The 13,128-nt window shown below is 36.1% G+C and overlaps 1 protein-coding gene across 1 annotated transcript in view; it reads right to left on the reverse strand.

Moving 5' to 3' along the window:
• The window catches only part of Pbp49 (proximal sequence element A Pbp49), a 204,723-nt gene that overhangs the window by 146,675 nt on the left and 44,920 nt on the right, over positions 1–13,128 (reverse strand). Inside the window, exons 2-3 of the mRNA XM_089094144.1 lie at positions 3,358–3,598; positions 332–390 (exon numbers count right to left, since the gene is read on the reverse strand). Coding sequence (XP_088950270.1) covers positions 332–390; positions 3,358–3,587 — 289 coding nt within the window. The 5' untranslated portion in view covers positions 3,588–3,598. The remainder of the gene's footprint in view (positions 1–331; positions 391–3,357; positions 3,599–13,128) is intronic.

Genomic DNA, 13,128 nt, shown 5'->3' on the forward strand with positions numbered 1-13,128 from the left:
AACTATCGGATATTCTGCTACGGGTCACAAGATCAGCAACTCATCGTAGAGGGCCAACTCGTAGATTACGAGAGTAACAAAGAGGAGGCATCCAAGAAAACCACGAAAGGAGTAAAGAAAACGGCCCCGTTTTAATTTACACCGCGTTTAATTTAATTTAATGCGTGTGTGATCACTGCATATGCGATTGAAATATCCAGAGATTAAGTAACTGTCTTCACTGTCTAATAAAAGGATTTGTCCCTTTTCAACTTCTACTTTTTTGCTATTCAGGAACTAACATTAAAAGTTTTAGTAGGTTTTAAAGGAATTATAATGTCTCAATACTTACTTGGAATTGACAAGGGAAGGAAAGATGTATCAACCTCCTTCGACCCATAGATCCTTAGGCTAGAATAAAAAAAATCAATATTGGTAAATACAACGAGGAGGAAAATGTTCATAAGGACACAAAACGCGACTGTAAAATAATTCATAACAACAAATTGGCTTTTTAATTCTCCGCAAAAACGAAAAAATTCTCAAAATCCAGAAATCCTCTGTTTTTTTTTGTTTTTTTTTTGTTTTTTTTTCTATATTTCTCTGTGGAGAAAATTTCCATTCTATCTTAGGCTCTCTTTGAAACTGTCTTTAAAAGCACGATTTTAAATCATTCAGCTCGTAATGAGCCTTTTCTTGATGTCATGACGTCCAAATGGACCTTAAACTAAAAGTGGTGCCTTTGTATAATGATTTTTTTTTATTGGACCTTTAAATTTTGCCTCGGCTTGTCTTTTGTCATTATGAAAGACATATCGCCATACCTTTGTTTCTTTCAATTGTTCAGGTAGTGGGAACAAAACTTCTTTTTCTTCCAACGATTTATCTATTCAAGGTTTTCGATTTTACAAGTTATGGAAGACATTCACGACCACCTTTATTTCTTTTAATTGTTCAGGTGGTGGGACAAAAAACGTCTTCTTTTGCCTTGGCTTGTCTTTTGTCATTATGAAAGACATATCGCCGAACCTTTGTTTCATTTAATTGTTCAGGTGGTGGGACAAAAACTTCTTCATTCGCCTTGGCTTGTCTTTTTTCATTATGAAAGACATATCACCAAACCTTTGTTTCTTTTAATTGTTCAGGTGGTGGGACAAACACTTCTTTTTCTTCCAACAATTTATCCATTTCGTACTTTTGATTTTCAAAGGTATGGTAGGTATTGATGGCCTTATCCATGTATAAATCCAAAACTCAATCATCATTGCTATCATTATCAATTTCTTTGCTTCGTTACACCTCGGCTTATGTTTCGTCATTATGAAATCCATATTGTCGAACCTTTGTTATTTTAACAAAGGTATATTAGGCATTGATGATCTTATCCATGTCAAAATCCCAAACCTAATCATCATTGCTATAATTTTCAATTATGATACGTTTTGATTCTCGCTGTCCAGGTTGATTTTCATTGGCTCGCTGTTCTTCATTTTCATTTTTGACTCCCTCACTTGTTCGTTGTCGTATGTCTTCTAACTGCGGGTGTCTTTGCTCTTCATTTTGATTTTTAACACGCTCTAATTGTCGTTTTCGCATATGTTCTAACCGCCTATGTCTTTGCTCTTCATTTTCATTTTTGACGCGTTAGTTCAGGTGTTGGTTCCAAAGAATCATCATTTATAGTAACTGCAACTGCAAATTTTCGTTTTCTGGGCCTTTCAACAGACATTTGTTTGCTTCGTTACACCTCAGCTTATCTTTCGTCATATGAAATACCTATCGCCAAACCTTTGTTTTTTAACAAAGATATGGTAGGCATTGATAATCTCAACCATGTCAAAATCCCAAACCCAATCATCGTCACTATCATTTTCAATAATGATACGTTTTGATTCTCGCTGTCCAGGTTGGTTTTTATTGACTAGCAGCTCTTCATTTTAATTTTTGACTCCCTCACTTTTTAGTGGTCACTTGTCTTCTAACTACATGTTTCATTGCTTTTCATTATCATTTTTAAAATACTCTAATTGTCGTTTTCGCATATGTTCCAACCGGCTGTGTCTTTGCTCTTCATTTTCATTTTTGACACGTTAGTTCAGGTGTTGGTTCCAAAGAATCATCATTTATAGTTACTTTGCAACTGCAAATTTTCATTTTTCTGGGCCTTCCAACAGACATTATATTAAATAGAAATAGCTGTTGCGTAGGAAACTCAACAATCTTATTTACGCTATGCATGACATCATATAAGAAAATGCTTATATGATGCCATATATGATGTCGTAAGAAATGCTTATATGATGTACTAACGTAGTACATGACGTTATTTGCAAAAAAAATTCAGGCTCTTAATGATTTTTCTTTGATTTCTGACCTATCTAGATCGGTTTTATTTTATGCGAGATATTCCAAGATACCACTTTTACCGAAAAAATATCGAGCCGTTTTGGAGAAAAAATACATAAATACATACATAATTATTACTCACAAATAAAGATTGGGGGAATCACTAAAAGTATTTAAATAGCTACTTAACAGTTCTATAACAACGGGCTATTTATGAAACTTTTTGTAAACCTTCTATAAACATTCACTAAAAACCTCCTGTTGTGTATTGGTTTACAATTCACCCTCTCGGTAAAAATAGGAAACTGGTAGCAACTGATAGCAATTTTTTTTGTTTTCAATGCAATTTTTAGCAGGCACACCGCATTTGCAGTGTTTTGAAAGAAAAGCTATTTGGTGCTTTAAATCAGGGCTTGAAGCTGGTATGTAGAATCTAGCTGACTAAAAGGATATTACGTAAGATCAAAACAAGATGAATATTTCGTAAGATCTTATAAAAACTCCTAGGTATCGAAATCAAAAGCTCAGCTAGATTAACTTAATCTAATCAGAATTCAACTTAAGTGCCTCGTTCGGGTGTAATTATTATTATTTTTCTTGAGTCAGTATTCAATTATTTTAGAGCTGACACCATTCTATTTGCCATTATCTGGCACGACAATGGCATCATAGATTCACTAAATATTGACTGCAATGCGTCTCCTTTTAAGTTTGCGGACTTTCAATTGGCCCACAAACTACGAGCCAAGATACCACTTCTCCATTCGTTTGTTTTAACTGGGCTAGGGAGGATTTCTCCTAACACTGATTATAAGGACCTCAAACTCAATAGCACCTAAATTATGGGTTGTCTTTTCCCCGTAGTAGCAAAATATTTGTAGACATGAATATATAATGAGTTGGAGACAATATGCTTGACATTGTCTGCGCAGGATTTAGACTCTTATTGATAACCTAGCTCCATAAATTCCAAATAAATAGTTCTAGTCAAACTCTCTGTAACTAAAAACAAAAACTAAATCAAATACTCACTTGGTTCTTCGGACTGCCTGTGATACGTCATTTGGATCTATTCCAAAGAAATTAGCTATTGATTCAAGATTAAAGATTAGTTTATCATTGCCATCTGCTTTGACTTTGACACACTGCGAGACAAAATCTGCAGGGCCACGGAGAAAGTTATGAAGAGACTGCAGAACTTCGCCAGCTTGTAATGGTTCTGACACAAAATTATGTTTATCTGCCTCATACACTTTATCCATCTTCTTAGTACCTAGAAATTAACCAGATATATAAAATTAAAATTGATCACAAAGGTTTAAATATAGCCAACATTATAGCTACGAATGACAGCTACGAATTCTTGAAAACTGAATAAAAAAAACTAAACAAAGAATAAAAGTTATAAACTGGACAGAAGCGTTTTGTAGAGGGGAAGGCCCCTCACCAAATAATAGCATTTTCATGATTTTCCTATTATAACCAAAGATTTTGTCTAGAGTAAACTAATTAGAGAAAAAATTCAATTTTCTCTCTGACAAAAAAAAACAGTGTCACCTATCATTACCCTGTATTATTTAACTGAATTACCCTAAATATTTGTTTGAATGACCCTAGATGATAGAATTGTCCCAGATAGATAGATTACACAAAATAGATAATTTTAAAATTGGTGTTTACATGCCTTTTAGTAACTCTAAGCCATTATGCTAGACTGAACAAAGTCTCACAAATAGTTCTATAGTACAAACCAAGGCCCAGAAAAAGGGTTTCAAGTACCCAGTCCCCCCCCCGCTCTACAACACACATTTCATGATTTAGGTCGGAATTCACTCTGTTCGTAATATAGATTTCAGAATTATATTTCAGGCCCAAACTTTGCGTTCAAGAAAGCTTAAACACCCCTTCCTGGTGCAAAGTTTAACGACACGAAGTGGATGCGCAAGGTTAAAACCTTATGTGTTAACTCCTTTTCTACTCATAAGGTCCCCGACTATATTGAAAAAAAAGGGGCAAAAACTTGAACAAAAATTCAAATTTTACTTAAACCTTAAATCCTTGGAGCTATCTTCCTAAGGCCTACGTTCAAAAAGAAAATTTCCCAAATTTTTATTTTATTCTAGAGCCAGCAAACAGCCACTAAAGTACCATTTTATTGATTACAACCTGGTAGGGTTTTTTTCAAGTTTCTAATCTCACCACTGTTCTTCATATTATGTTTTAAAGATCCTATGATGACTATAGATATAGACTTTAAACACCTAATTTTTTTCTTGTGAAAATTATGTATAATCACTGATAAATAATGAAAAAATTAAGGACAATATGAAAAAGGGGAAAGAACTGAAAAAAAGTCGGAAAGCTAGATGTAGAGCTAGAAATTATTGTGTATATAAATTTTTGGTTGTCAGTCAACAACGAAGGAGCTTGGCTAACATCATGATTTTTATCCCAAAACTAGTGATCACAAATTAGTCCAATACGTGGGAAAATTTACAGGTATCTACAATGAAAAATTTTCATTTTAATCCTGTGTTATCTTGCTTGATTGGAAGGCACTAACATTTGAAATCAGTAACAACAGGAAAAAGTTATTACGTTTTCATATTCTCAGGAAGCTTCATTTCAAGGTGGTCTGGAATGTTGTACATATAAAAAAACATATTCGTCAAACCTTAGGGGGGTTATCGCGAGATTTCTGGAAACACTTTCCCGGGATTGCAGCAGTTTTTGCACGTCTTGAAAACTGTTTGAAAGTGAAAACGAGAAAGTGTAAAGCACTGGAGCTTGAAAACTGATGGAATCCGAGTATAACCTAGTGGAATACGTCTGTTTTAGCGTAATTTGAATACTTTGAGAATGGATGTAAGCATTAAGAGTGATGGGTAATACAAAATTGGCTTCTTTCCAATTACTTTATTTAATTCCAATTACGTCAGTCTGTTTGAAAATTACGCCAGAAAGTAGTTTCCAACTTCACGTTCCACGATCTGTCTGGAATCGATTTCCAAAAAAGCAGAAAGTGTTTCCAGTTGTTTTCGCGACTAGTGAAAAATTATTCCTATCCGTCTTCATCCACGAAAAGATATTTAAATTGATTCCAGATTGGCTTATAGACGTATAGATTGGCTATACGTCAATTGATTTGGTATATATGTCCCAAATAGGGTCAAATATAAAATATGCAGGAGAGCCACAGTATTATATATTTGAGAAAGGGCTTTCCGTTCCAGATTAAGTTGCAATGCAACCACACTAGCATGAGCAATTCTACGTTTGCGTTCAGTCTTCTGAAGCAAAAGATTTCGCATATTTTGAATCGAAGATCAAATTGTGAGACCTAAATATGTTAGTATAGTGGTGGGTGCCACCTAACTATCACCTAGACGGACACTGTCGGGCACATAACTACTGTGAAAATTAAAGAAGAGGACTTGGGACTTCACAGCATTAATACTCAGTCCTATTCATAGATAGCTATCAGATAGGTTATCAAAACGCAGTTGAAGACTAGCTATTGACCAGCGCAGATTTAACAGATCGTCTGCATAACAAAGCACTGATCTGTCCATTCCTTTTGATATGCGACTAATAGGTAGGCCAATCTGCACAAAAAGAGACGGGTTGTTGTAGATAACCGGTGATGTGAACGCTCCTTGCTTTATTCCAACGGATACAGGGAGCTCGCTATCCAAAAGTACATTTCCCAACTTCAAACGAACTTTTAGATGCATATACATATAATACAATAGGTAAATTACATCAAGACTAACACCACGTCTATGCAACTCCAACATGGCATGCGAGTGGATAAGGGAACCAAAAGCATTCGTATGCTCAGAGAACCAGTGTGCTCCCAGAAACTTCTGTATCTCTGAGTATATTACAGAGACTTCTAAGGGCATAGAAGCAACCTAAACCTGACTGGAACCCAAACTAGAATGGGGGCATAATATACTTTTCTCTTCAGTGGTCAACAATCAGAAGCTCAAATAGCTTTGTGAAAACGCTCGACAGTCACTAGCCTATATGACGAACATGATGATTTTGGTTTATTCTTTTTCAGAATGGGGCGGACGGTGTTATCACAATAGAATTTGGTTTTTGAATAGAATCAAGCAACAACGCCATCTCCCTATCAAAAGAGCTTTCTACACTGCTATTGGCTTTTACAAACTGACTTTTGAAATGGGCAAGCCACTCAGGCTCTGGGATGCTATCAAGGCCCTCATGGTTTCATTTACATCTTTCTCAGCTGTAACAGACTTGACCACCACTAGATGCTCCTGCAGAGCATTCCTAAATATTCTCTTAGAATAAATCCAGACCACATTTACAACCCCAGTCCTTGGTTGCAAATTTTACATATATTAGCTTTAACAGCAGTAGTAGTACTACTATTACTAATAGCAGTAGTATGCCAATAGTGCATTTTTATAAATTGAACATACCTCTAACCATCGTCTAAAAGTTCCAACCCAATTAATCTAAGCTATTCTTCATATACAGCTCATACAGTCATTTAACAGCCTGCATGCAAACAGTGTGTTTCAATTTAAAATAACACACTATTCAACATTATCTAAAAATGCCTCTTGAATACTCTTAGCCTTGAATAGTAAATATATTTGGTTGGCTCATCATCCCATATACCACAAACTGAAAGTTTCAACTTTATACTCAGAGGTATTCTTGAGAAATTTTTCATACATCCTTTTGGCAGCTTGAATGCATACAGTGTATTTCAAACTCATACTTTATAATATGTAAAAAAATTTCTATAAATCAGATCTTCCTTTTTTCTCCAGGTTCATTAAACATATTTAAATACTATATTCATTGAGCTGCTCTCATTATTTCATATTTATGTGATACTATAGACAAGTTGAAGAATACAAATAGCTATTGATGGACATATGTATTGATTCAAATAATAAAAAAAAAATTGGAGAAATGTACAATTTAGGGCTATATCTTGCTCCATTAGGGGAAGAGAAACAATTGTGATATTAGCAACCATTACATTTGGAGGTAGTCTTGATTACAGAATCAAACGGTACTACTCTATTGTTACCATAGTTTTCCCTGTAGAAGGCACCATAGAACAGTGTACTAAAACAAATCTCAGAATTCAATAAAAAGATAGCTCATGAATGTAACAAACTAATAATTTATTTTCTATACTGTTTCATTCTCAAGACAGGGAACACTACACTAGTGAATTTTGAATATAGCCTATAAAATTTTTGACTCTCTTCTCTGGGAAACTTTCCTCCACTGTTGCCCCCAAAAGCATCTGTCCAAGATAAATATACGACAGCCTCTGCATTCAAGATTCCAAACAGATTAAGTGATCCCTCAAAACACAAACAAATGACAAATAAAGTCAACAGCATGATAAAATTGCTGTAAATAATTTTTCTGAATCCCATAAGTGCTTTTTAATGGTTCTTCAGTAATGGTTTTGACAAGAAAGCTATTTGAGCTCCTTAGAGGATAATCAAAAGATACTAATCTGTCAGATATTGCTAATTGTCCCAATATCCTGTCTACAAAGCACAACAACCCATCCAGCTAAATAAAGTTAGTTTGCCGACTCTCTTGGCAAAGCTCATATGAAGAAAGACAGACTCAGAATAGGTTACAAAACCTTTCACACAAGTCACTTTTCAAAGTTGACCTTGCTGTTGTTTCAATTGTCTGGCCCCTATCACAATAGGTCTAACTGTCTGGAATCCACACTGAAATATACCTGCTATTCAGAAGTGCACACATTACCTTAAATTACCTTACTTTAAATTGCACTGGCCAGTAAGATAGGGTGACATTGGGTCTCCAGTAGAGAATCATATAGGGTGTTAACTTAATCAAGGTTTGGCAACATCTTGGGTCAGCTTCCATTCCAAATTCATCCAGTCACAAACAATTGCCTTCTTTTATGATTTAACTGTTTTGAATTGAACAGTGGCGACTAAGAGACCATTCCACTATGGCATGGAGCAAACTGCATAGAAGTACTGACACACACACACATTGGTGACTTCTGGGGACCTACAGTTTCTGGCTATGTCACCTAGTGGCACTAGAGAGGGATGGAGAGAAGACTGAACATAGACTTGCGCATTGAAGCGACCTGCAAATCATAAAGACATTTCCCCTTTATCCTTCTGTATACCAGCATTGTGAGTTTTAGAGATGTAGGATGCTACATCTCTAAGACATAAGCTTGGTGGCTTGGTGCTGAACTTTCCCCACTCATCCATTATACACTGAGAATATGCCAATATCATATTGTGTAATACAAACACATATATTAATGCAGAGCCTTGTACCCTAATCCATTCGTTTCCAACCTTCAGTTTACTTTAGCTTCCTTAAAAACACTTATTGATAGGGCTTTCTCCCTTCCCTTTTATAAAAACAATTGCTTTATTTTATTTGCTCATTCCTAACAATGATACCTGGTCTAACTTTACATTTTCTGAGTTTTCCTCCAGTCACTGCTGTTAGGGATATCCATAACCCAAAAAATCAAATGAACAACTAAATCTTCAGATTTCAAATTGATCTGACCTCAAGGACATTGCATTCCTCATTAGTGAGGGAGGCCAAAGATAAGTGACAAAAAGGATAGTTGCGCACAATTTTACTCTTCTATTTTTTTTTCTTCTGTGAAATGGGTAAATGCTGTTCTGGGGAAAAGGGCCCTAAATTATTGAAATAGCCTAAATTAGATGGCTCATACATACATAAAAAAAAAATAGAAACACTCCACCTAAGATTACCAACCGATTGCATTTTGTGAGAAAGGACAAATTTATATGTTTGATGACTTGATGAAAAATTACATATTTTAAGTAATGCGGCATATTGACCAAATTTATTTCTCTGTAACTGGATATTTTTCTATCATCTCCTTGAGAAAGTCAGGCATTTTCATCAAATGGTTCTGGTCTGAAATTTTAGTCTCAAATCCTTTTAGCACACTTAGAATCAACCCCCAAACAGATTCACTGCACACTATATCAAAAGATCATTCTCTTGTTTTTTATTTAGCTAATCCCTTCATGATACCAAACATTGTCATCAGCATAGTCTGTTGTGCTGCTCAATTCAATAAAATGAATATTTTGACAAAGTTGGGAGGACATCTTTATAGTTATTTGATAGTTACATAAAAAAAGAAAAAAAAAATGCATTCATATTTGACTGTGACAAAGTCAAGCTGGCATAGAACAGTAGCATAATTGTATAATGTGCTATTTCTGGCAAAAATATAGAATACCAAAAGTATATTTTGGGAGGTTTGGCAAAGTTTGCATGCATATAGAGGGAAATTAACCCCTAAGTCCCCTTAAGGAGTCACTTTCAAAACTGGTGTACACCAGGTATATTTTACCAAATACCAAAAGTATATTTTGGGAGGTTTGGCAAAGTTTGCATGCATATAGAGGGATATTAGCCCCTAAGTCTCCTTAAGGAGTCACTTTCAAAACTTGTGTACACCAGGAGCATTGTACAATTATTACTGTCAAGTCTGTAATGTTTCATTTCTGCATTGCATGCAAGTTCTACACCAGGTGATGCAGAGTGGGCAATTCCTAATTCTTCTTATTTTAATGTTTTTGAATAAAAATTCTTTATTTTTTCTTTGAATGATTCTCCTCTTGTTTCCAAACTTGGAATGCCCTGAGTAAACTATATGCCTATGGTTTATTTACAAGTAGCCTAGATTAGAATACTTTTACCTTAATTTGCACTATAGAGCAAAATTAAGGTCATACTGGATCTTTTTTGCTCAGTTCTAGATGGTGAATTTGCATCACTTTGTTAGGGTCCACTGACATACCATGAGAGGTCTTCTGGAGAAATACAATTTAAGCGTAATTGGTAACAGTGACCATGTAAGTATGCAAGATGGTTGGGCATGACAAGTGGCATCAGCCTCCAAGCAATAAAATTGTACAACGAAGTTGGCATCAGTGACTAATTGACTGGAATAGACAGTCTTGTGCAGTCACTACTTTAGCTTGAAGATATTTCCAGCTGTTGACAACATACCTGGAATAGAAATGCTGCCACATTTGTGTATTAATAAGATGTTGCAACAGTTTATGTAAGTGGCCTCTTCAATGTTTGGTAAAACTGGGATTATGTGGTTGTGCAATATACTTGCAGGCCAGCATCATATCACCAAGGTGGCATCTGAAACATGTGTTTGCAACTGCAAGCACTTCAGTCTCTTGATGTAAGGGAGATACTGAAGATTAGCTATAACCTGAATTCTCTCAATTACCCTAGTATCATTCTTGTAGAAAGAGGAGGTGAGATATGCACCAAATTCAAAAACAGGTCTGACCATAGCCATACCTATGGGAGTGGCTGGTTATGGTGTATTTGGTGAGACCACGGATTGAAATTGCTCTTGAGACTGTTTGATGCCATTGGCTGTGGAACTTTAGTTGTTCTCTATCAGCCCTCTTAAATCTCTTTTTGGGGCTTGTCTTTAGTACTGATTTTGACAGTGAATTGATATCAGACATGTTGAACTAATGATGGGGGTTGTTGCTACCAAAGTGAAGGACAGTGCACTTGCATATATCAAACTCAAGTAGTCAATCTTGTGCTCATGTTCATACTTTAAGAAAGTCACACTGCAGGCTTTGCTGATTTACAGGTTTAAACAGCTTGGAGTCCTCAGTATAGAAATTGATTCTGTTTTCTATTCCATTTTCCATAGTGCTGATGTATGAGAAATATGCTACAACCCAAAACTAACCCTTGGGGGACTTACAAAATCACATTCTTTGTAGAACATTTTGTCACTGTTGTCTGAGAAGTGTCAAACCTGCTGAGTCCAACCAATCAGAAACTTCATAAACCTGTTGATTAGACCTATGTGGGTACCTACTGCCATAAGCTTCAATCTGAATTGATTATGAGGCACCTTGTTAGGGGTGTTAGCCAGGTTCAATATAATCAAGCACACTGGATAGTGCCATATCCAGGAATTCTTTTGGAGGACGGGGGGGGGGGGTATACACAAACAAACTTTAAACGACAATCAAAAATTTATTTATATGCATTTTTGTCAAGTTATTTGAAGTCAGACAAACATTTCAGGAGTGGCTTCAAACACCCTACACCCACCCTCTGGATACATCCTTGCCACTGAGATTCCTTTATCCAAGTGATCTACTATGGTGCTGTATGTCTTGAGGACACTGATCTCAGCCAATTTCCCTTGCTGATATCTATGCTGGTGAGGGGACAGTAATTTATGGGTGAGGAGATATGTCAGAATTTCAGCATTCACAATCAGCTCAGAAGTTATAGCACCTGCTGAAAGAAGACTCATAAGTCTGTCGTTTTCTGCTTTGGTGGAGTCACCTTTCTTGAATATTGGGGGTGAAATGGGTCAGCTTCCAGTTTATGGGTACCTTTCTCAAGACAAGTGACAGTTGGAAAATTTTACACGTCAGCAATGGGATTTTTTTGGTGAGTTCCTTCAGTATTATTGGATACCAGTTATAAGCAGACTTGTTCACATCTAGCAATTCAAGTTGCTTTTGGATAACTGGTCGGGAGAGTTGAATAGGTGGCACTGGCTTAGGGACATAGTAGAAAAAGAGAATTATCTGATTTACTGGTAAAAATCAATGCAAATTATTTGTTGAGAAGTTCAGCAACATTCTTCAAGCTAGTTACATCACTGTCATTAACTGTACAGTATTTTTACAGACCATCCTCCTTCATAGCTATTGTTTTTATCAATATTCATATTTTTATTAATTTCACAATTTATTCGTGTTATTTTGAACCAAATTGTTTACAGGTGACAAAATGTTACAATGTTTCAAAATGAAAATATGAGACAAAATCAAAACAGAAACAGCCAAAGTAGTTTACTTCTTATATAATTTAAGAATTAAATAAAGTAATTTATCATAATTTTCTAAACTATTTACACTGTTTATTGATCATGTTTACATATACAACATTTTCTTAGTTTGAAGAACACACTTCTTATCAATGAGGAGGGATGTTTTAAATCTTTTCATGGAAGTTATATATTTCTGTATATAACTTATATAAGCCTAATCTGTGAGTTACACATATTTATAAGTGGTAGGTTAAATATGTCACTGAGTTATATATTTCTTTATATAACTTATATAGGCCTAGTCAGTGAGTTATGTATATTTATAGGTAGTAGGTTAAATATGTCACTGAGTTATGGCCTTTGCAAAACAAAAGTGATCCATTTATCTGGCCTCCCCTAGGCCATTCAGCGTGTTCCCAGGGGGCGATAGGGGAACGCTCTACAGATATGTAGGGTACCTCCATAGGAGGCACTGACCAAGGGGGACCTTGTCCCTGGGGGTCCATAATAGAATCTGGGGCACCCTTGCCCGGGGTCATAAATACAGGCGGAGGAGGAAGAAGGCCCCTCAAATGTACACTCAAAAGGACCCACTGGTTTGTCCACAAGTTCCATGAGTTGCAAACCTTTTCCCAGCAATGGGTTAAATTGCATGGTGATGCAGAACACCATCGCGGGAGGATACTCTATAGGAGGACAACTGTGGCAGGGCGTAAGATCCAAATCTATGGACAATGGCCTCTGCACAGGGCTGCCTCGACCTTTTTAGGGTACCTGCAAGACTGGGAACCTTGCGGTCAACTCTACTCCCACTTGAGGAGTGGCGCCCCTCGAGGAAATTATAGCCTAGTAAACGACACAGCATTCGCACGGGATTCTGACTAATGGACAATTCTTCTGGGAATGGTATGTTTTGATGG

The sequence above is a fragment of the Artemia sp. Qi Xiang Cuo genome, chromosome 9 (genome assembly GCF_049724085.1).
Source record: "Artemia sp. Qi Xiang Cuo chromosome 9, ASM4972408v1, whole genome shotgun sequence".
Classification (NCBI taxonomy): Eukaryota; Metazoa; Arthropoda; class Branchiopoda; order Anostraca; family Artemiidae; genus Artemia; species Artemia sp. Qi Xiang Cuo.